Source organism: Heptranchias perlo, chromosome 6 (assembly GCF_035084215.1).
Source record: "Heptranchias perlo isolate sHepPer1 chromosome 6, sHepPer1.hap1, whole genome shotgun sequence".
Classification (NCBI taxonomy): Eukaryota; Metazoa; Chordata; class Chondrichthyes; order Hexanchiformes; family Hexanchidae; genus Heptranchias; species Heptranchias perlo.
The window spans coordinates 41,097,866-41,119,170 of NC_090330.1; the positions used below are offsets into that span (position 1 = coordinate 41,097,866).

The 21,305-nt window shown below is 38.2% G+C and overlaps 1 protein-coding gene across 3 annotated transcripts in view; it reads right to left on the reverse strand.

Moving 5' to 3' along the window:
* Window positions 1–406: 406 nt before the first annotated feature.
* The window catches only part of ranbp2 (RAN binding protein 2), a 63,913-nt gene continuing 43,014 nt past the window's right edge, over window positions 407–21,305 (reverse strand). For 2 of the 3 annotated variants that reach the window (XM_067986170.1, XM_067986172.1), the window contains 11 exons: window positions 17,568–17,708; window positions 15,510–15,593; window positions 15,336–15,431; window positions 15,151–15,258; window positions 13,542–13,747; window positions 12,777–12,981; window positions 8,897–8,989; window positions 7,057–7,199; window positions 3,482–3,755; window positions 2,879–3,213; window positions 407–1,470 (listed from right to left, as the gene is read on the reverse strand). In XM_067986170.1, the coding sequence (XP_067842271.1) occupies window positions 1,162–1,470; window positions 2,879–3,213; window positions 3,482–3,755; window positions 7,057–7,199; window positions 8,897–8,989; window positions 12,777–12,981; window positions 13,542–13,747; window positions 15,151–15,258; window positions 15,336–15,431; window positions 15,510–15,593; window positions 17,568–17,708 (1,994 nt within the window). In that variant the 3' untranslated portion in view covers window positions 407–1,161. The remainder of the gene's footprint in view (window positions 1,471–2,878; window positions 3,214–3,481; window positions 3,756–7,056; window positions 7,200–8,896; window positions 8,990–12,776; window positions 12,982–13,541; window positions 13,748–15,150; window positions 15,259–15,335; window positions 15,432–15,509; window positions 15,594–17,567; window positions 17,709–21,305) is intronic. The other variant, XM_067986171.1, reaches the window with a different exon arrangement.

Consider the following 21,305-nt stretch of genomic DNA (forward strand, 5'->3'; position numbering starts at 1 on the left):
GTAGTCTGTGCTGGCGAACCAAGAGGACCAGCAGCTGAAGAAAGTGAAAGTAAAGGCTGAAAGTTTAAACTAGCCTCTAGCAGAACTTAAGATGGAAAAAGGTTCACATTAAATAAAACCTTATGATGCTGTAACTAAGACACTGCTTGCAAAAGGAGTGCCCATGGAAGGATGACTTAGTATAGGTACTTGGGAGAATTATGTAACCATGTATTAAGCTCTTAAAAGGCACCATATCTCCAATAACTTAATAATGAAGATATCTTGGAATGAAGAATAAATGCTCAATTTTTAAAACATTTAGAAAGGTACAATAAAATTTAATGTTGGTAAGCATGTACTTCCACTTCAAATTTGCATGAAGTTGAAGCAAAATAGAAAGGAAACTGCTCAAATCAACAGTAGATACAGAATTATTCCTTTATTATAAATATTTATAAAGTTATGAGTTAACTATTTAAATTGACCAATTTAAAGTTACAGAACCAATCACAAACATTAGCAAATACTAAACAATCTGTGTGTAAAAAAAACTTTACATTTTACAATAGTGTCAAATCTGTTTCAGTATTTGCAATGTTAACAGCAGAACTTTAATCCTGATAACAGGACAGTGAATTACCATCAGCAAATTTAACCCCATTCTAGGATTTTGAATTGAAAAAACACCTGGTGTTTTGTTGCACTAAAATCTGATTGCAACCAAAACATGCAGAGCCTGGTTAAAACCAACCAATTCTGTCGGTCAATTTCCACTTTTGATCCTGGAATCCAGTTACTAAGTTGCACCTCAATAATTCTCACTTTAAAAAAAATTGAAATTAATGACAAATTTTTCTGAACAGTGATTGCCGGGTTAAAAACTGCTCCTGTACAGTTTGACTGGAATTGCAAAATGTCATGAAACCATGTTACGTGTACATTTAAGATAAATGCCACTGTTTGTTAAATGTTTGTCAAAACTTTTATTCTGAAACATGCAATATTCAACAATAAAAAACATTGACAGCTGGTAGCAGTCAATATAATTTGTACATCCAATGTTTATCAGTACAGTTTTATATTGTGGCAATATCCAATATTACACCATTCCAAATCCTTAATGCAAGATTCCTAGATAATAGGGAGCATGACCTCCGAGAGAAACCAGGTATTCTCCACTTACGATATTTGCCCACAATCAGTGATCACAATGATTTTACTCGTCTGGCCATTTTCTGAACCAAATGTTTCTATTTTTTTCACAACATCCATGCCTTCCTTTACGTAGCCAAAAGCTACATGCTTCAAATCTAAATGTTGGGTTTCCTTCAGAGTGATGAAGAACTGTGAAGTATTGGTGTTTGGGCCACTATTTGCCATGGATAACAAACCAGGACAAGTGTGTCGCACAATGAAATTTTCATCTTCAAATTTATCACCATAAATAGATTTTCCACCAGATCCATTGGATTTTGTGATATCACCACCCTGAAACAGAATGCAATTCATGTTATATGACACTCAAACATTACAAAGCTACTCTCCACCTAAATTCTAAACTCCATCCCGTTGGCATCTACATTTTTTCTGTGTTCTCATTTCAACTGCCACATGCCTATCTGCTACTCCAGCATTGATATTTAAAGGACAACACTGCCTCCTGCTGCTGATTTTAAATGTCAGGTCCACTTCCTATAGCTTCTTGCAGAACCGTCTCAAATTTTAAATAATCAGCGCGAACATGAACTGAAAATCAGGAGCCAGTAGAAAAGTGCGCCATTTAACTGCAGAAATTGCTCTACCAGGAAAGAAACTTGAGGATTTTAGCCCCAAACCAGAAGAAATTACCGTAGTCTTAGATTCAGAACTTTACGTCCTTTCTAGTTGCAACCATATTACTGAAATTAAACCAATCAATTTTGAGACCACGAAACAATGCAGCGGCACACAATGATTAAATCGAAATCCCAGTGGCACATCTATACACCTCTAGTTTATTTTACTGTGTATATATATATTTGCATACTAGTTGATCACTCAGTCAAGCAGGGCAGATAATTAGACCAAGGAGGAGATGACTGACGGAGGAGAAGGAGGTGGCAACAAGGAGATGACATATGGGATTGGAGGAGACGACATATGGGATAGGAGAAGACAACAATGGACGGTGGCCGGCAGGAGAGGAGGCAGTGGCTAAGGATAGAATAGGAGTGGGAGCACGACGTCCGATCAGCCAATTATGAAGTCGCAGCTCTACATAAGATATTCTCCTTCCCTATCTGTCGATGTCATCTCCTCCTGGGCTCAATTATCTGCTACATCTTGAAATGTGTTGCGACTAAGAACGAGCACTGAAACTCGGTGCTGAAGGGAAGTATCTCGCACTGATAAGTTTGTCCAGTTCAAATTCAAGAGGCAAACTTAATTGTTATGATGATGCAGAAGCGTTGGGATGTTATTGCTGGACATGGAACTTACTTATTTTGGGCACCATGACTCCCAGGTCAGATACAGCACAATTAGATATAGTGTAAAGATTCATCTATGTGCCTTAGCTTCAACTTCAGAACAGCCACTGTAGTGCCAGTGATGTAGTGTTTCTCAAGCCAGCCATTCTTGGTGCCTCAGGTTGATAATTTGTGCTGTGGGCTTATGTTCACTTGGAACTGGCCTGCGATTGCCCAAACATATGACCCTCTCCACCAGAGCAGAGACTTTGAGCCCATTAGCCTGGGCTAGCCAGGTTCTACTGGCCCAACTACTCTCCCTAGCCACCTTCTTTTAACACAAAAAAAACAAGATACCAGCATATATTTTATACTACAGCTATGAACAGCATACATCTGCTAAAAACAAAAGCTCGGTACCAATACAGGAAGGGAAAGTAGGCAATTACCTGGCAAATAAATTCTGGAATAATCCTGTGAAATATTGAGTTTTTAAATCCAAAACCCTTCTCTCCAGTGCAGAGGGCTCTGAAGTTTTCAGCCGTTCGTGGAACAATATTTGCTAGCAGTTCCATAGTAATTCGCCCCAAGATCTCCTCACCAGCTGATATATCAAAATAGACGACAGGATTGCTTCTATCTGATTGGGCCATAGCTTGGGACTCCTGAGATTTTTGGAGCTGTGAAAGTGCATTTTGACATTCTTCAAACTTCTTTTTGTAAACAGCAGCCAACTCTGGAGTTTTGAATCTGACAGCAAGTTGTTCTATTTTGGCTTCTCCATCTGAAAAAGTACCAACAGGTATATTGCTTTTCTGGCTAGTGGGGAGGGGCAAATTATCTTCTTTCAGCATAACAAGGTACCAAATAGTCTAATGCTAAAACAGTTTGTGTGCTTTCTCCACAAGAGCTCTAAAAGAATTAAAGACTATGCAGAATACTAAAATTCTTCACTGGAATACGTCTATAAGTAGTGATCACAAGTGACTGAGTACATAATTTTTTAATAAGCTGCCATTATCTGAGAATAATAATGCAGGACAAGAACTCACCAGTGTAGTCTGCTGCAGTCCAAACAAACGCATTGCTTGATGCATTCATTAATTTAAGTTCCATATCCTCAGTAATAACATGGTTTGCACAGACCTTAAGAACTTGTTCTCTCCTCATCAGAATACGATAACAATGCTTTTGGGAGTGATACAGAATTTTTAGATCTCCAACACCACGTTCTTTCCACTGAGAAGTGTCTCGGTCCCATCGATACAGTTTACATCTTTCTTTAAATATAACTTCCTCATCCTCTTCACCAGATTTTGTCTCAACCTAGCAGGATTAATAGCATTTATTAATAGATTTTATAAAATTGCCTGTATGTGAATTTCAATGGAAATCAAATTTCCCAAGATTTCTGTATCTCCAAAGAAACAAACCCCGAGTGGTACTTATGTCACAATATTAGTTACCAATCTAAATTCATGACGACAAAGAACATCATACTATATACAAATTAGATGGGTGTAAAAAGTAATTAAGACAAATAAATTGGAAGTTATATATATATATATATTTAAATTTATGGTGACATTTACATTCATCCTGACAGCAGACAGTCCTGAAAAATGACACTTTTCCTCTTTGCATACTGATGGATCAATCATCTGATGGCTCAGCTGATTAACAAAATGAATAGCTTAGTTGTACAGACATGAAGGTCTGATCACCAGTCTGTGCTAATTAACTTCAACGTCTTTGGATTTGGAAGCAGGAAAAATACAGCCAGGATGCCTGCTCTTGATAATTAGTTAGCACTCCCTACTGAAAGTGATGCCTGCTCTTGATAATTAGTTAGCACTCCCTACTGAAAGTCCGTGCGTGTGGACAGTGGACTCAGCTGTGATGTTCGCTGTAGTTCAATCGTTTACTCAATGGAAGGGGCATAATTGGCAGAAAACTGGAGGGGTGGTGAAAAAGCAGCAAGTAATCTTTAGTTAGCTGTAATTCAATATGTAGTTTATTCCCATTACACAGCTTTAAATTTGTGCATTCCACATCAGCGGTCCGCGTGCTTTCTGGGCAGGATTGCCGAATTTACAATTGTTGAATTAGACACTATTGTGGAAGTATTCCATTACAAAATGACTCATTTCAAATTCAGCCAGGACTTCATCTACCAAAAGGTATTTTCTGTTCATCTTTTAAAAACAGAAAATAATTCAGGTTGCCTGTGTCACCTCTGAAAATGGGCCATGTAGGAACTCAAGAATATAAGGATTGGAAAAGGTAATATTGGTCCAAGAGTTCAAAAACAACATTCTAACAAATAAAAATAGAAAATGCTGGAAACTCTCAGGTCAGGTAGCATCTGTGGATACAACAAAGGAGCTGATGTTTCAGGTGTGGACTGTTTGTCAAAACTGGAGGATAATAAACAGCATTTAAAAAAAGGAACAGAAGAAAGGGAAGATGGGAAAAACAAGCAAACACACAAAAATAAATAGAATGACCGGTAACACGCTTAAGTGAAAAGAGAAATCAAAGAAGTTAAAGAAAACTGCAGTTTTGCTTTTTGTTAACTTTCTAACAATTCTCAGGCAGAGAAAATCTACATAGATAGTCGTTTCCTTGGAAAAGCCATGAGCTGTTTAAAGTTCTTTACAAGAAAGAAGGTGGTTCCAGACAGGTGCAAAATCTTGCTAAAGGGATAAGACCAGTCATTTCCCTCATCACCCAAAATAAAGGGAGCGTTCAACTTTTAGGCCAGGTGTGGGGAGAAAAAAAAACTTTCATTACACTTCAAAAAAAACCTGCCATAGGAATGAGGGAGGAGGAGGAGAGAAAGCAGAGGTATCCCTTGAATGCATTATTTTAATACATTTCAATGAAAAGTAATTTAGTTTTGAGAGGTTCTACAATGTAGAATTTAATCATTCAATTCACTCTTCCGAACTTTCTCCAACACACAACTGTCCTTTTGACAATATGACGCCTAAAAGTAGACAATATTTAACACAGGGCTAAAACCACCCTTTTTGACTTGTACAGTTTCCCTCATTTAATCTCCACAATATTACATAGAGCACAGTCTGCAGCACAGGAAACAGGCCATTCGGCCCAACTGATCTATGCCAGTGTTAATGCTCCACACCCCTTTTCATTTAACCCAATCAGCATATGCTCCTAACACTATCAGCATATCCTTCTAACTCTACACAAATACCCAGGAGGTTTACATATTGAGCGTTAAACCTTTTTGAAATGTCTTTCCAATGGGACATTAAAAATTGACATTACTTGCAAATAAAAGGACAGCTGTAGAACATACTTACGTTAAACAATGCAAAGTGCAGTTATGTAATGGATACCTAAAGTACCTAGACCTCGAAAAACATGTTGCCAAGTACAGGGTTTAACAAGACAGCATTGCTGTAATTACAACCGTTCAATATCCACGTTTCTGAACATGGATAAATTGGTTATCAAATGACTTTCATTTAAAAAAAAATCTTGAAATGTCAATCTGACCTTTTTCAAAAGTTTAGTGCTAAAACTGAACATTATTGCACATATATATTCTGCCTAAAATACCGTGAGAGCACATCTATTTCCAGAACTTTTTACTTGAACCTGATTTAAGCATCAAATCATGCACAAAGCCATTGATATACTACTGAAACTGGAAAATACTATGAACGGTGTGCTTCCCCAAGTATGCAACCGTTACGGCAATCTCAAGGAATTGTGGAGGCATTCTGCATTTCACTTCGGTTCATTGCCCCTTTAGACATTTTGGTCAATGATTTCCCCCCCGCCTGTTCTTTTCTAAATAAAGGTCTTACTCCAAATTAAACACTTTACTCTCGACTGAAAAAGGCAACAGAAATATCAGTATCACAATAAATGTAATACATCGAAAAAATGGACAACTTCAAGCAACAAGCAGAAAATTACTGGTTATACTAAGTGGGAACTTTACACAGGATATTAAAACCCTTTAAAGATTTATCAAGACCACAGCTCAATCTAGCATTTGTCCTCTATTAATAAACCAAGTTACTACAGTACACAAACTAGTGGTGGGATTCAGTGTTCAGACCAACTTTAATAACCTAGCACTTTTCAGTCTGATCTCTTCCTCTGCTAGATTATAGCCAATTGCATTTGAGAGTAAAGCAAAATCTCAAAATTGATATGCTCTCTTTTATTTTAAAAACATATATACACACCAATGCCAGAAACAGGCCATCTTATTTCAGCACTGTAAGGTACACTTTGGTTATTTACAGCATTTCACCATCAATTTTCTAGAAATAAAATACCTAAAATTGGTCTAAATAGCAACTTTTTACTATGCTACAGAATACATAAGCAGTTATTTGTGGAAATTTGACCAATGGGTAGCAAATGAGATACAATAAATGTGCTGTGTTAATTTAAATAAATTCTACATTATCACAAGTGCCAATGGCTTCACAGAACTACAATGACTGTGATAAGTTAGATCAATTACAAATAAGTATTTGTCCTCAAGTAGCGTTACTAAGGAGAACTAGCTGGGGTTAGTCTACTAGATCAGAAATCTACCTACAGATTATGCATATTGTTTGACAGAACGTTTGCTTTTTACCTCAGGTAAAGAAACTATTGGCTCAAATTGGATATCATCGTTAGAGATCACATCAGCACCATCATCTTCAGCATCGCCTGGAGTTCTGGGCATCGTTGAAGTAAACACAGCAGTTCCTGCATTTGCCCATATGAAATTGGATTCTGTTTTTTTTTAAAACAAAAAGTTGCATTATCAAGAGCATAACAGAAAATAAAAAATGGCATCTAATTTGATCATTCCCAGTTTATCAGCGACCAGTTGTGCAGATTTAAGCAAGCAAATCGCCACAATCACAGGAAAACTAGTAGCATAGTTTTCAAAAAAGCAGGAAAGGCCACTAGCAATTTTAAGTACAATGAAACTGGACACTATTTGCAGACAATACAATTTATCAAGAAAACATCCAAACCATGAATAGGTATTCACTTATAAAGACTAAACTTCACTCAAAATTGAACTGGAAAATTAATAGGGCAAATACATAAAAGCTGTGTGTAAAAAAGCTTGCTCTCATTTATCATCAATTAAACAAATTGGCAGAATACAAGAGCAGTTGACATTTGCAAACTTTTCTTTTGCATTTACTAACATTTGCTTACTCGAGTGGGCAAAATTGTCCAGCCTATATATGAAAGCTGCCACTCCTATATGGTTTTATACAGCCACACAATTTTCTTTTTTGTAATAAATAGCAAGGTGAAGATTTAAGTAAATAATTAAGCTTAGAAAGAAAGGTTCATGCAGCCAAGACCCAGGAATAATAACAGGGCAGTAGGATGCACTGGCATTAGTTTAAAATGGAGTTTAAAATTAGGAAATGTTTTTTTGCCTACAACTCCTCAATTTTTCCTCTTTCCTCCTGACTCATATTGGACTGCAGCAGGCATCTGATATCTTTCTCAAGTGATCATTCTTTATGTGAGCTATAACATTGTTTTTTAAAAATTCATTTCCGGGATGTGGGCGTTACTAGCAAGTCCAGCATTTATTGCCCATCCCTAGTTGCCCCAAGATGGTGGTGGGCCGCCTTAAACTTCTGGTAGCAGTTTGATATAGTTGAGTGGCTTGCTAGTTAAAAGTCAACCACATTGGTGTGGGATTGGAGTCACAAAGGCCAGACTGGGCAATGACAGCAGGTTTCCTTCTCTAAAAGGACATTAGTGAACCAGTTGGGTTTTTAAACGACAATCTGACAACTTCATGGTCACTTTTACTGACACCAGTTTTTTCTTATTTCCAAACTTTTAAACTGCCATGGCGGGGTTTGAATTCACATTGGCAGACTTTCACTATGGCAGGGGGGGGTGCTCAACAGATAAGCAAACATCCACAAACCTGCACTTTGCAGCAGTATTACTGAAATCAGCAGTGGGCATGCCAGTTGATTTGCCTGTTGTATAGCCTCTGAATACTGAGGCCAACTGTAACATATTTCTCACTCTGGCCAAGAATACATAACAGTAAGGATGAGAGATCAAACCTGGGCCATACCTGATCTGTGCAGCACAGTTCAACACAATGCAATATATTGAGACACTAGGAAAAGCAGAGCACCCAATTTCAGTACTGCTTTTGGGAAATTCACTTTCTAAAAAGGGGAAGGCGTGTCAATAATCTAGGCTGCTCTCTGGTACCTCAAAAGCCAGATACAGAGCAGATCTGCCCACCCCAGCAGAGAAGTGGTCCTGGGAGACTAATTGGTTTACAAGTCAGGAAAGTAAATTATTATAAAAGAAACTTATGTTTTTCTATAATCCATTGTTGGTCTTTATGTGACCTTGACGAACACAAGGCCTTGCACCACATAAATTGCTACTTATGCATATTTTTAGTTACCAAACTGCAACTCAGATGCTACCTTGCTGTGCAAATGCATATCCTTCTGTACTCTCTGCAGCCAAATCTGCGAAAGAAAATCCTTGAGAGGCACCAAATCCAAATGTGATATTCTCTGGAAAGTGGAAAAAAATATTAACAAATACAATGCAAATTCATTAGTAAATGCTTTACAACCTAGATGAAAACAAACAATTGCCAATTAACCATTAAGTCACTAAACAATGACGTCTAGAGTCATAATATAGTCTCAAATAGGCACTGTCTTTCACTGTCGTTTTAAACAGCTATTTAAGTTGTATAGTTTTTGAAGTTATTATTTCAATGTATACAAAACATCGCTGTTTTAAATGCTGAACAATTTTCAGGAGAACCCACTTTAAGTTAGTTTTTAATATGTGTAAATTAACCAATTTCCTCACTCCAGTTTAGAGCCTGGTAAAATCTGCACACTGTTTTTACCCTGGAGCCATGTTTAAATCCAGTCCAGAGTGCTGGGTTGAAAGTCTCTTCTCTGCTTGCTTTAAACTGAAAGAACTTTAGATAATTTCACCCCAGCTCTTACAAATCCACAGCACAAAACATGACTTAAGCAATAATCTCTCAGCAACAAATATATTTAGTTCTAAGCTTAAGGCACATTTTTTGAAGCACACCAAATGGGGGTTTAGTCTAATTAGACTAGAACCCAGGGACTTCAGGGTAAGTGAAGTGATCCCAAAAGGTTGACAAGTTCATCAGATTCTTAGATTTGTTCTTATTTCTGTAGCCGTACACTGAAATTTCTACACTAATAGCACTATACTGGGTAGCTGCCATTCTTTTTGGAAGTTAGGATGGGGCTCCTATCCCTCAGGAGTGTGCCAATATTTAAAGGAGCTCCACCTATACTATACCAGTCCTGGGGAAGTAAAACTGTTTCATGCCTCACTTTTGTAAGCACAAAAAAATTCATCATCTTGTAAAATTTAAGAAAAAAATTAAACTATAAGTCAGACATGGAAATTGGGATAAAGTAGTTCAAATTCAAGATAGCCATCAACTGTCCAATGGTTTAATTTTCTAAGCATCTCACTAATCTGAAAACCACTAGATGGCTAACCAAATTCCCCATCAGGATCAGTGAATTATAGATAAATCATGAATATATGTTACACTAACTCTTGTTACATCCTAGAGGGTTATATTGTGAAACAAAATTTTCTTCAAACAATATGGATCCTTCACACTATAAAAGAATGAATTTGCATTAATATAGCATCTTTCACATCATCAGTACATTCCAAAGTGTGTCATGGCCAATGAATTACTGTTTGCTGTGTAGTCGTTATGCAAACAAACACAGCAGTCAACATACGCACAGCAATGTCCCACAAACAGCATTGAGATAAATGACCAGTTAATCTGGTTGATGTAAGTTGAGGGATAAATGTTGACCAAAACACTGGAAGAACTCCCCTGCTCTTCTTTGAAGAGTGCCATGGGAGCTATTATCTCTACCTGCATAGGTTCATCCAAAAGACAGCACCACCAACAATGCAGTACACTCTCAGTACGGCACAGAAGTGTCAGCCTAGATTATCTGCTCAAGTCTTGCAGCGGGGCTTGAACCCATGGCTTTCTAACCCAGGAAAGAGTGCCATGACTGAGCCAAGTTCATAGGAATATATCCTAGCTGTAGAAGTATAATCTAGCTTAATAGATTCTGAGAAACTACACAAAGAGCATCAATGAAAATGTCATGACATTGTAGATAGGTGGTTTTGTACATTGCATAAAGTCCTGGGAACAGGGCCATTGTACCAATGTTTTATGGATTACAACTAGCCACTTAAAACTAGCCCCCCTTCCAAAAAAAATACCCCTACATAGCCTACTGGGATTGTGTTGTGTAGACTGTGCACGTACTTCAAAGAATGAAGGCCGTCCTACATGGCAGGTAATCTTTCAATGCAAATTCACACAAAGTAAGGGCGTATTTAAGTAGCAAAATATTAGGATGGGGAGACCTGTGTGGGAGCCAATACTGCAGCTTTCAGGACCGATCTGCCATGACATCGAGAGTTAAATCTAGACACGCACGCTTAATAAATGTGTAGGGATCGCTCTGTGTGGCAACCCTGATTACTCCACCAAGTAGATCCTGATTAAAAGATGCCCATAAAGCAACAGTGTAGTGACCACGAACCTGCCCCATGGGCTTCCCTGTAAGATGACAACAGCACAAGATGTACTCATTCAGCCATACATGCTTAATCACTTGTTTGTCTTGGATCTTTTACAGTATAGGAAAAAAAATTGTCAAAACCTCCTAAACTGCTCATCTATATAGTGAAAACATTTCAGTTCTGACTTACAGAACAGGATAAAATAGGATAATTTCCTGATCTAGATGAGACTGGAAAGCAACTTAGGTTAAAAACGCTAGTGAGACTGAAGGACTACCTTGTCAGAATGCCAAATCAGGTACATCAAGGTGTACAGTTCATTAACTGTACATTGAAGTTGACTGAATTTTTTGATGCAAGAACTGCACAATGAAGTTTGAACAATCAGTGCATTATCTTTTGAAGAAATAAATGAACAGTTCAACTGAAAACCAGTGATAGCTTAACTGGGTATAATTTGAGATAAAAAGAGGATTGCCTTATGATCCAAATGGACCTTAAAGACAAATAGTTGCAATGTGAATCTGAACAGAAGTAGATTTTAAATTAATATCCAAGCAGATATTAGAGATACTCCAGAAACTACTGACTATATACAAGTTAGGACTAAAACAGCACTGCACAAACTTTTTCCATTTTATGCTATAAGCTCTCTGGCTGCCCCATGGGAATGTACCAAGGTATTGCTAGGAGACATCTTCCAGTAACCATGCTGTCTGTGAGCAGTAATGTCTTAGGGTCTGGATACAATATTTGACCCCGTTCTCTCCCTCCCTCCCCCCATTATGATCACCACAAAGAACCTCAAGTATGCTTATGAAATGAAGATGCATACCCTCAGAGTTTCCACAACTCCTGCAGGAGACCACCTAACCTACTTCCATCCAGGGGACTAAGCAGTGAGTCATTGATGCAAAGCTGAAAGCAGCCCAGATGTCACTCTTCAGGGTGGGGGGGGTTCAGTTTGATTAAAAGCTGACAATCAAGTCAGGCTTTTAAAAACACAGGATGCTGCACAAGCCATCAGGCAGCAAAGAGTAGACTCAATAAAGGCAGGAGACTGCAGGGGAAGGGAGTTATTCTGTTCAAGTTAAGTAAGATGGCTCACCAAAGTTGGGTAGCATATTATGTTCTTCAACCTGTAAAAGACATGAGTATCTGGTCCAGATCACAAGGGGATGCTATTGTTAAAACCCTGGCTCGTGCTAATGTACAAGAAGACATAGGGCAGTGTGAATCAACTTCCATAAAAGAAAGATGCTCAGAACACTTACAGGAGCCACTGATACTAGAGAAGATAACAGCAGACTCAAATTCATTACCATGATTTAGTGTTTCATGGCCAGGATCCCATGGCAAACTGAAGTTATTCTTTTCAAACCAGGCGACAGAAATTATACTTTTAAAAAAAAAAACAAAGAGCATCCAAACTGAAAAGAAGCCATAGCCCCTTCTTCAATTAAAACAAGCTATACAACGAGCTGAGAAAATTAACCTTCCTCAGTGTTCAGAACATACTGCAACCTACTAAGTTGGATAATCAGGAATGATTCCAATCCATGATCCACAACAAGCCACCACTTGATAGATCCTCATATACCCAAGTATTTCCTCTTCCACTCCCCCAGCATGTCTCCCTTTTAACAAATTTGGAGGATTATTGTACTTCCATTACATTCAGCCAATGGGAACAATTCCACATCAATTCTTCCCACCTACCAGCCCTTTTTGTACCTTGAGTAGTAGAATCAGGCTCCATTTCTTTTTTAGTTGATAAATCAACAGGCCTGCTATTGTCAGTATCTGAGAATTCTGTCTCAAGTACAAATTGTGTTGTGGAGTCTGGTTCAGCCTTGGAAACAATAGCTGTAGTCTGTTCGTCCAACTGGACTGTGGAAGCTACATCAGTAGAGCTGCTGATAATTTCTTCTTGTGCCATCTGTAACAAAAATAAATTCCAACATCCTAATTAACTACAATAAAGTACAGGGCCCTTAAGTGGCATTTGTTAATATATGAAAACTAAGGATACTTTTGTTCTAACTAAACTCTTTCCAATTACTTCTATATTACAATATTGATAGGTCAGTTTAGAAACAAAGGATACGCTTGACTTTTATTTTAAAGCAAACATGAGCATACTACATATTTTAAACCAAATATCACAACATTAAATACTAGCTTGTCAAATGCAACTCAACTCCAGGCGCAAAATGCAACTGAACTCCAGGAACAGCAAACTGCATCTCCTTTTGATAAATGTCAAATCAGTAAATGTTTACTGTATTGGAAAAGTAAAGCCACAATTTTGCTACCTGAAATACAGATGTCTATTTCCAAATGAGATGCTATATTTGTGAAAATTTGGGACAATATTTGAATGTGTTCATTAGGAGCAGCTGTGTGTTGGAGTTACAATGCACAGCACATGGACTGCATGAAGGACATTACCTATGTCTATGATTCCATTCATTACAATCAAAACATTTTTAATCTCACCTGAAATTCCCTGATTTTTCTCATTTCAGTCTCAAAGTCATCTTCTTCCTTCTCTCCTTCAGTATCACTGCTTATACCACAAAAGAAGGTAGGAGGAAGCTCTAACTTTTCAGCCTTCAACTTCTCTTCAGGGGTTGGCACCTTCTCCCACACAAGGATACAGTCTTTATCACCATCGTCTACTAGATTATCTCCACTTGAGTCTACTACAAAAAGTACAAGGTCACAAAAGATACCAGGTAAAAGAAAAAAAAGCTGCCCCAATCTTGAAATATGACTTGTTTAGTATCTGTTAGCATCTAATAAATCAAGTTCATTAGGGATGGGCAATAAATGCTGGCCTCGCCAGCGACGCCCACATCCCGTGAACGAATAAAAAAAAACTTGTCAGTCTTATTTCCCTTCAATAAGATGACATTCTGAAGGACCATACCGCTTTCCTCACCCCATTTTTTTCCTAGGCTTCGGATGTCAAGAAAAATGGAATTTCATAATATTGCAATATTAACCTCAAACAAATTAACTTTCCCATCAATCCTTCAATAATGGGAATGATTGCCACCAGTCATTCTATCAGTCTCAGGAAATTCAGGCATGGTCCTAAGGCACAGAGTTTCTATGAGCAGGCACAATCTACATGATAACCACAGCCTTAACATAGGATATTGGTGCTGGACAGAATGAGCCAAAGCGGTCAGTGATGTTGAACTAGGGAAACCAATGGGACAAAACTAGCCCTCATTACATTTCAAGAAGTTAGGTTTGAAGTATTTGGAAGGGATAACATCTAAACTTGTACTACTGAGCATGACTCCCCATACCTAGTGATGCAATTTGGCTTTGTGGTTCTACTACTGTCAGTCAACCAATTGTCTAAGGTTTAGGGGGGGGGGGGGGGGGGGGGAGGGAGGGGGAGGAAAGAGATGGATGCATGAATAATGCAGTTGGGAGGGGGCTGGACACAAAAATATTACATTTGGGGGCCACTACCACATTGGACAAATTTTGGGTGTCCTGAAAGGGCCAAATGGGAGAACTTTATTATTTCCTTCACATAATGCATAATGGGTACCTTTGTTCTGTAGAATTCTCATTGATATGAAAGTACCATCGTTGAGATTTATGACCAATCTTCAGAATGCAATGCCTATATTTTATGCAATACCAACTTGTACTTTTCATCTAAAATACATAAGCGCTTCTTTTTTTTTTAGACAAAGATCTTCACCAGACCATAATTAGTAGCTGTTATGTGGCATTAGACAATCTCAGATTTAGAAACACCAATTGATCCATTTATGTACACACCAAAAATTAAAGATCAACTGAGCCACAAACTTGTAGCCAGTTACTAAAGCCATCCAATTACATTTGCAGGTGCCAAAACGAATATCAAATGCTCAAATCTAAAATCACAAAGTCACATGTACAATTGCAACAATAAAAACATTTAAAATGCATGCCTGCTGCACAGGACTTCTGCTCCCTTTGCTCATCTGCATACAGCTTTCTACCAACAGTTTCCAAGAACATGCCATGAACAGGAAAATGTTGGAGTTAAACTTGACACCCTCAAATCACAAGGAAATTTTTTGCACAAAATCTGTACCTGTTTCAAAGGAGACTTGCTGCCATGACTCATCTGGGTACATCCATTCCCTTTGCTGATCTGGGTACAAACTTCCACTAAGCCTTTTATCAGCTTCCAACATTTTATCTTAAATATAAAAACCACCATTAGAATGGAATTATTTTAGCTCCAAAAGGAATGTTCAGGTTAAAATCTGTATTTACCTGCTTCAGATAAGTCTTGTTCTTCTGGTTCATTAGGATACAACTGCTCCCTTGGCTCATCTGAAACCAACTTTCTACCAGTTTTCCAGATTTCACCTGGAAGGCCAAGATTCTGGAATTAATCTCTTGACAGTTTTAATTTACAAGGTTGTTTCCACAATTTCAAATCTGTACCTGCGTTAGACGTCTTTTGCTTCTCCAGCTTATCTAGATACAATTTCCCATTGAGCTTTCCAACAGCAGTTTCATAGTCTTCATCTTAAACAGAAAATTACAATTTAATTTGATGTCTAATTTACAACAAGGCACTTTTAAGTGTAAAACAAATCTAATTTATAGAACTGGTCTAGTGTACTTAGAGTTTATTTTGAAATATTGTTCTGCCCCATAAGTCTCCAGATTTCTACAGATGATCTGATCAAGCCTATTAGCAGGTACACAAAAGCAGTCTAGTAATTTAGTTTTCCCTACACCACGTAGATTAGAAAAAGTGCTGTACTTCCATCCTTCTTCCCAACACCCAAGAATGAGTTTGGTAGGGTTTGGATAATGAAAGCCCTGTGACAAAAATAAACTATTTTGTTTTGTTTTAGCTTGCTTGAAGCTTATGTGTCACAAAGCTGAAGTTTAAAAACTAGCTTCAAGTAAAATCCATGATCAATCTTAAATTGACATAAATGTTGCAAGGACAGTCTGACAGAACCTTGGAGGCCTCCAGAGGCAAGAAGAGAAGCCATTACTGGAAATGCTCTGGCTACGATCCATTAAGCAAGAGTGAACCAAGTTAGGGCAATCTCACTGAGTGGGACAATGGAGGAGGCACAAGGAGTATGGTGTGGTCAACTGTGTCAAAAACTGCAAAGAGGTCACGGAGGATAAGGAGGGATAATGCACCACGGTCACAAGTCACAGAGGCTTTAACCACAAATAAAGGTGAATCTACAATTGGGTTTATTATGGTTTCCTTTTCCCCTCAAAAAACTCTGCACAGCATTTGTAAATTCCAATGATGAACATTCATATTGTTCACTTAATACATACAACAGTGTTTGGAAGCTCGTAATTTCCATTCTTGACCTGGTGTCTAAAATTGTTTCATTTAAATCTATACCTGGAAAGCATCTGACCTTGTCTTGACCGCTTCCCTTTCCCCATCCCTCAAATCAAGTGGAGGGAATCTTGGGCACAAACTTATCACTTTGTTGCAGTAATACCCATCTATTTTCACATCCATCATCTATAAATGCATTCTTTAGATTTTCACAAATATCCTTAGATTTAGGGGTATATATGTAGAACCTTCAAAATGCTTAGGATTACTATTATTTGGCTACATTTTAAACCCATGAGTATATACTTCAGAATGACAATTGCACTAGGTGGAAGCCATGATTACCTGTCCTGTGTTATTGCAGGATGACATTTCAAAAAAGAGCTCTAAAATTAACTAAAGCAGGTTAATATTTCAGCAATTATTTTATCAGAAAGGTTTGCAGAAAATAATGCTACTATAAAAAATGAACAGATTGTCATTGCATAATGCAATTACTCGCATATGTTGACTATTAACTGGTTTCTGACAATAGGATGCTAGACTGTTTGATAAATGTTTACTTTAAGTTCCAAGTTTATGATTTTATACTTTTGTAGTTAAATGAAAAGCATGCACTGTATATATTATGGTCTTAGCCAATTTTGTTAAGAATGTGCAGAAGACAGCAAATAGAGCCCTTTCCTTATAGAGCAACCCATATGGAACTTTTAAACATGCAGCTGCAGGCAGAACCAATTTTTCTCAACTGGAAAGTTTACATTGTAATCACAGAGCTTAATAATATTACAATTAAAATATTCACTGCAGTACCTCTTCAATTACCTACCACAATGAAGCGGAGGGAGCCTGTTTATAAATTGAAATTGGTGAATCTAAAGTCCTGGTATTCCCTTGGGGGAGGGCCAGCAGAACTGCAGAGAACTGTTAGGGATATTAGTGCAGTGGGCTAGAGAGCAATATGATCACCAAAATAACTGAAAAAAGGAGCAATATAATTAGTTTTGCACTGGTTGGTGTTCCCAGATTGGCAGCTTTGAGAGAAAAAAAGTGAATGAATTTATTTATTTTGCAGTCTTTTTTGATTGGTATTGGTAGCTTTGCTTAAATGTTAGATATAGACTAATTAAACTGTATGAACCACCAGTAAAGACTGACATTTCTGTCTAAGCATATCTTACCATCCTCATCGTCATCACTAAAATAGCCAGGCTTGTTCTTGTAGCAGAAGAATGTTGGAGGAAGCTGCAGTTCTCTTGCAAGAGCCATTTGTTCAGGTGTGGGTGTCAATACAAAAATAATCTGTACATCTTCATCTCCAACTAAGAATGAATCAATTGTGTTAACAAACATTTAGTCTTCTGTAAGTGCAGAGTTTCTTTGATGTTAATGAATCCACATCTCCTACAATATCAGCAGTCTGAATGTATATCTAAGACCTCTCTCATTAACCTCCACTCCCCCTAATATTTTCACCCGTGTTCCTTCCCCACAATCAGTAAAGACAGATTATCTTAAGCTAAAAGAATTCTCTATGCACATCAATGCTACTCTATAACAGCAAGCCAGATAGCAGATTCCTCTAGCACATAAATTCTAATTGTATTCATCAACAGGAGACTTTGCCTGACATCTATAAATAGGAACATTTCATAATGGGAACATAGCATGATGGTAGCATTCAAATGCAAATGCCTAACAGAGAAATTAACTTAAAATGTTGCAGATATCAATCTAAACACAAGATACATGGAGGTTAAAACCGGTTATCATACAACAAAAATCTTTCATTTGTATAGCACCTTTAATATCAAGAAACATTCCCAAGCATGTCAGAGTAAAAATGAACACTGAGCATGAGTTAGGACAGGTAAGAAAAGGCATGGTTGGATAGGTGGATTTTAAGAAGCCATTTCAAAATACAATGTGGGGGAGGGGGAGAAAAGAGAAGTGGGGCAGAAGGAGTTCTAGGGAGTAGGCTCAAGACAGTTGAAAGCTCTGGTACTGATGGCAGAACAAAGGGAGGGTGGTGCACAGGAGCCAGAAAGAAAAGGAAGACTTGGTTGGAGGGAGGGGGGGGGGGGGGGGGGGGGGGGAGAAAGAGAAAGAGAGGGTGCAGAAGATAGCCAGAGGTAGAGAGGGGACAAGGTCATTGAGGAATACATAGATGAAGACAAGTATTTTGAAATCAGTCCATTGGAGATAGGTGAGTATTGAGTAATCAGCAAGCAGGCCTTTCAGACTCAGGGTGCAAAGGGTGGAATTTTGGACATTGGAATTGATAGAGGATGCTGCAGCAAAGAGGACATTAGTAAAGTGAAGTCTGGAGGTGACAAAAGCATGGATTAAGGCTTTGGCTCGGGTGGGAATGAGGTAAAGGTGGAGGGCAATGTTCAAGAGGTTGAAGGAAATAAGCTGAGGGGAGGAAGGGGGAGAAACTAGAGTGATAAGGGGCCAGGGACAGATGAGGAAAGGAGATGGAGGTGTCTGAAGCAGCTGCATTGACAGCCTCAATCTTGGAGACAAAGTTCATAAGTTTCTTGCATTGGCATTAACGGCAAAGGTAGTGGGGACAGGGAAGAAGCCAGAGTTTGTTGTTGAAAAGCAGAGCCTGGAATTGCCTTTACCCTCAAGGATGATCCTGGAGGAGTAGGAAGTTTTGGCCAGAGAAGGAGGTGGAATGACTCCTTCTCTGGCCAAAACTGCTTCCTGTGGTCAAGCAGATCTGGGGGTGAAAATCTAGTCTAGTCATGTACCAGATGTGCTAGAGTCTACATCCCTCAAACTTCAGCACCAGTAGGAACTGTACTGGGGAAAGAGGACGTACCACAGAATAAACTCAACCACTTCGATTTGCAGAAGTTTAAAAAAACCTGACGTGATCCACGCAACATTTCCACATTCAAACATTTCAACCTTTCCACATTCAAACCAACTGCCACTTTTCCAGGTTTATTAGCAGATTGACAACTGAATTATGCTCATGATTTGACTCAGTTGCAATACACTGCTCAGGTGCTTCTCCAACCCCTCCATTTATACAAATATCAATTTATTATTTACAAAGCTTTAAAACAGCGAATGCTCTTTCTCTTGGTCATGCATCAGGGATGGCACATGGAAGGAGGGAGGGGAGAAGGCAGGAAATGACCAAGAAGTATAATTTTGCTTAATAAATTTATGTTTAGACTTAAGTCAGAAGCAGCAGACAGGAATCATAAAGCTATTTTATCCTTCGCATTGTGTCCAGCAAAATGACCACAGTCCAAAATAGTCAAGAGGTTATTTCAGTAAGATTAAATGTATAATTTAAAGATTATATTAATGTTTCCAAACACACAATTTTCAAACTGCTTTTTAAAAAGATATTACTCAAGAGTATCAAAATTAGTTATGATTAATTTACTCTCATAATAAACAATATGAACTTATGTAGAATGATGTAGACAACATAATGGCTTATCTCATCCCATGGTTAAAACGGACAGTGCTATTGCAATTAGTACCAGCTGTTACAAATACTTTTATTAAAAGTCAAATTCAAGAATCAGTTTTGCTGATTAATATTTGCCTGCTGCAATTTCAGGACATTGTATAAAGCCATAAAAAAAATTAAACAAACACATCTTAAACAGATCACTGGTTCCCATTGTGGTACAAGAGAACTTAAAATCCACCCATTTTAAATTTCTTACAGATCGGGTTTAAGGGGCATAAGAGGAGCTGTTTGCTGCTGGGTGTATACTATAGACCAAATAGTGGGAAGGAGATGGAGAAGCAAATTTCAGAAAGATGTAAAAACAAGAGTCATGATAATGGGAGACTTCAATTATAATACAGACTGGTAAAAAAGTGTAAAGGGCAAGGGGGAGGAATTCCTGAAATGTGTACAGAAGAACTTTCTTGATCAGTATGTTTCTAGCCCAACATGGAAGGAAGCAGTGTTGAATCTAGTTCTGGAGAATGAAGGTGGGGTAAGTGGAGCAAGTGGAGAATGTTTCAGTGGGAGTGCATCTGGGAAACAGTAATCACAATATTATGTTAGCTGTGGCTCAGTAGTAGCTTTCTTGCCTTAAAGTTAGAAAGTTGTGGATTCAAGTCCCACACCAGAACCTTGAGCATAAAATCTAGGCCGACACTCCAGTGCAGTACTAAGGGAGTGTTGGACTGTCGGAGGTGTTGTATTGTAGACGAGATGTTAATCTGAGGCCTCGTCTCCCCCCCTCGGGTGAACATAAAAGATTCCATGGCACGATTTCGAAGAAAAGTAGGGAAGTTCTCCCCAGTGTCCTGGCCAATATTTATGCCTCAACCAACATGACTGAAACACAGAATATCTGGTTATTATCACATTGCTGTTTAAGAGACCTTGCTGGGTACAAATTGGCTATAAAGTACTTTGGGATATCCTGAGGTAATGAAAAGCACTATATAAATGTAAGTCTTTCTTGCATTAGGTTTAAAGTAGTTGTGGAAAGGGACAAGCAACCATTAAAGGTGACAATACTCAACTAGAAAAGGGCTAATTGGTGAGTTGAAAAGGGATCTGGTCCAGGTGGGTTGGAAACAAAGATTGGCAGGTAAAACAGCAAATGAGCATTAGGAGGCCTTCAAAGGAAAGATAGTTCGGGTACAGACTAAACACATTCCCATGAGAGGCATCCAAAGCTAGAACCCCCTGGATGACTAAAGAAATTGAGATTAAAATTAAACAGAAACCGGAGGCTTACGATAAATGTCAGGTTCACAATACAGTAGAGAATCAAGCGGAATATGGAAAGTGCAGGGGAGAACTATAAAAGGAAAGAGGAGCAAAGAGAGTTTGAGAAAATATTAGCGGGTAACACAAAAGGAAGCACAAGTCTTTTATATACAAAGAGTAAATAGATAGTCAAAGGATGGGTGGGGCCAATTAGGGA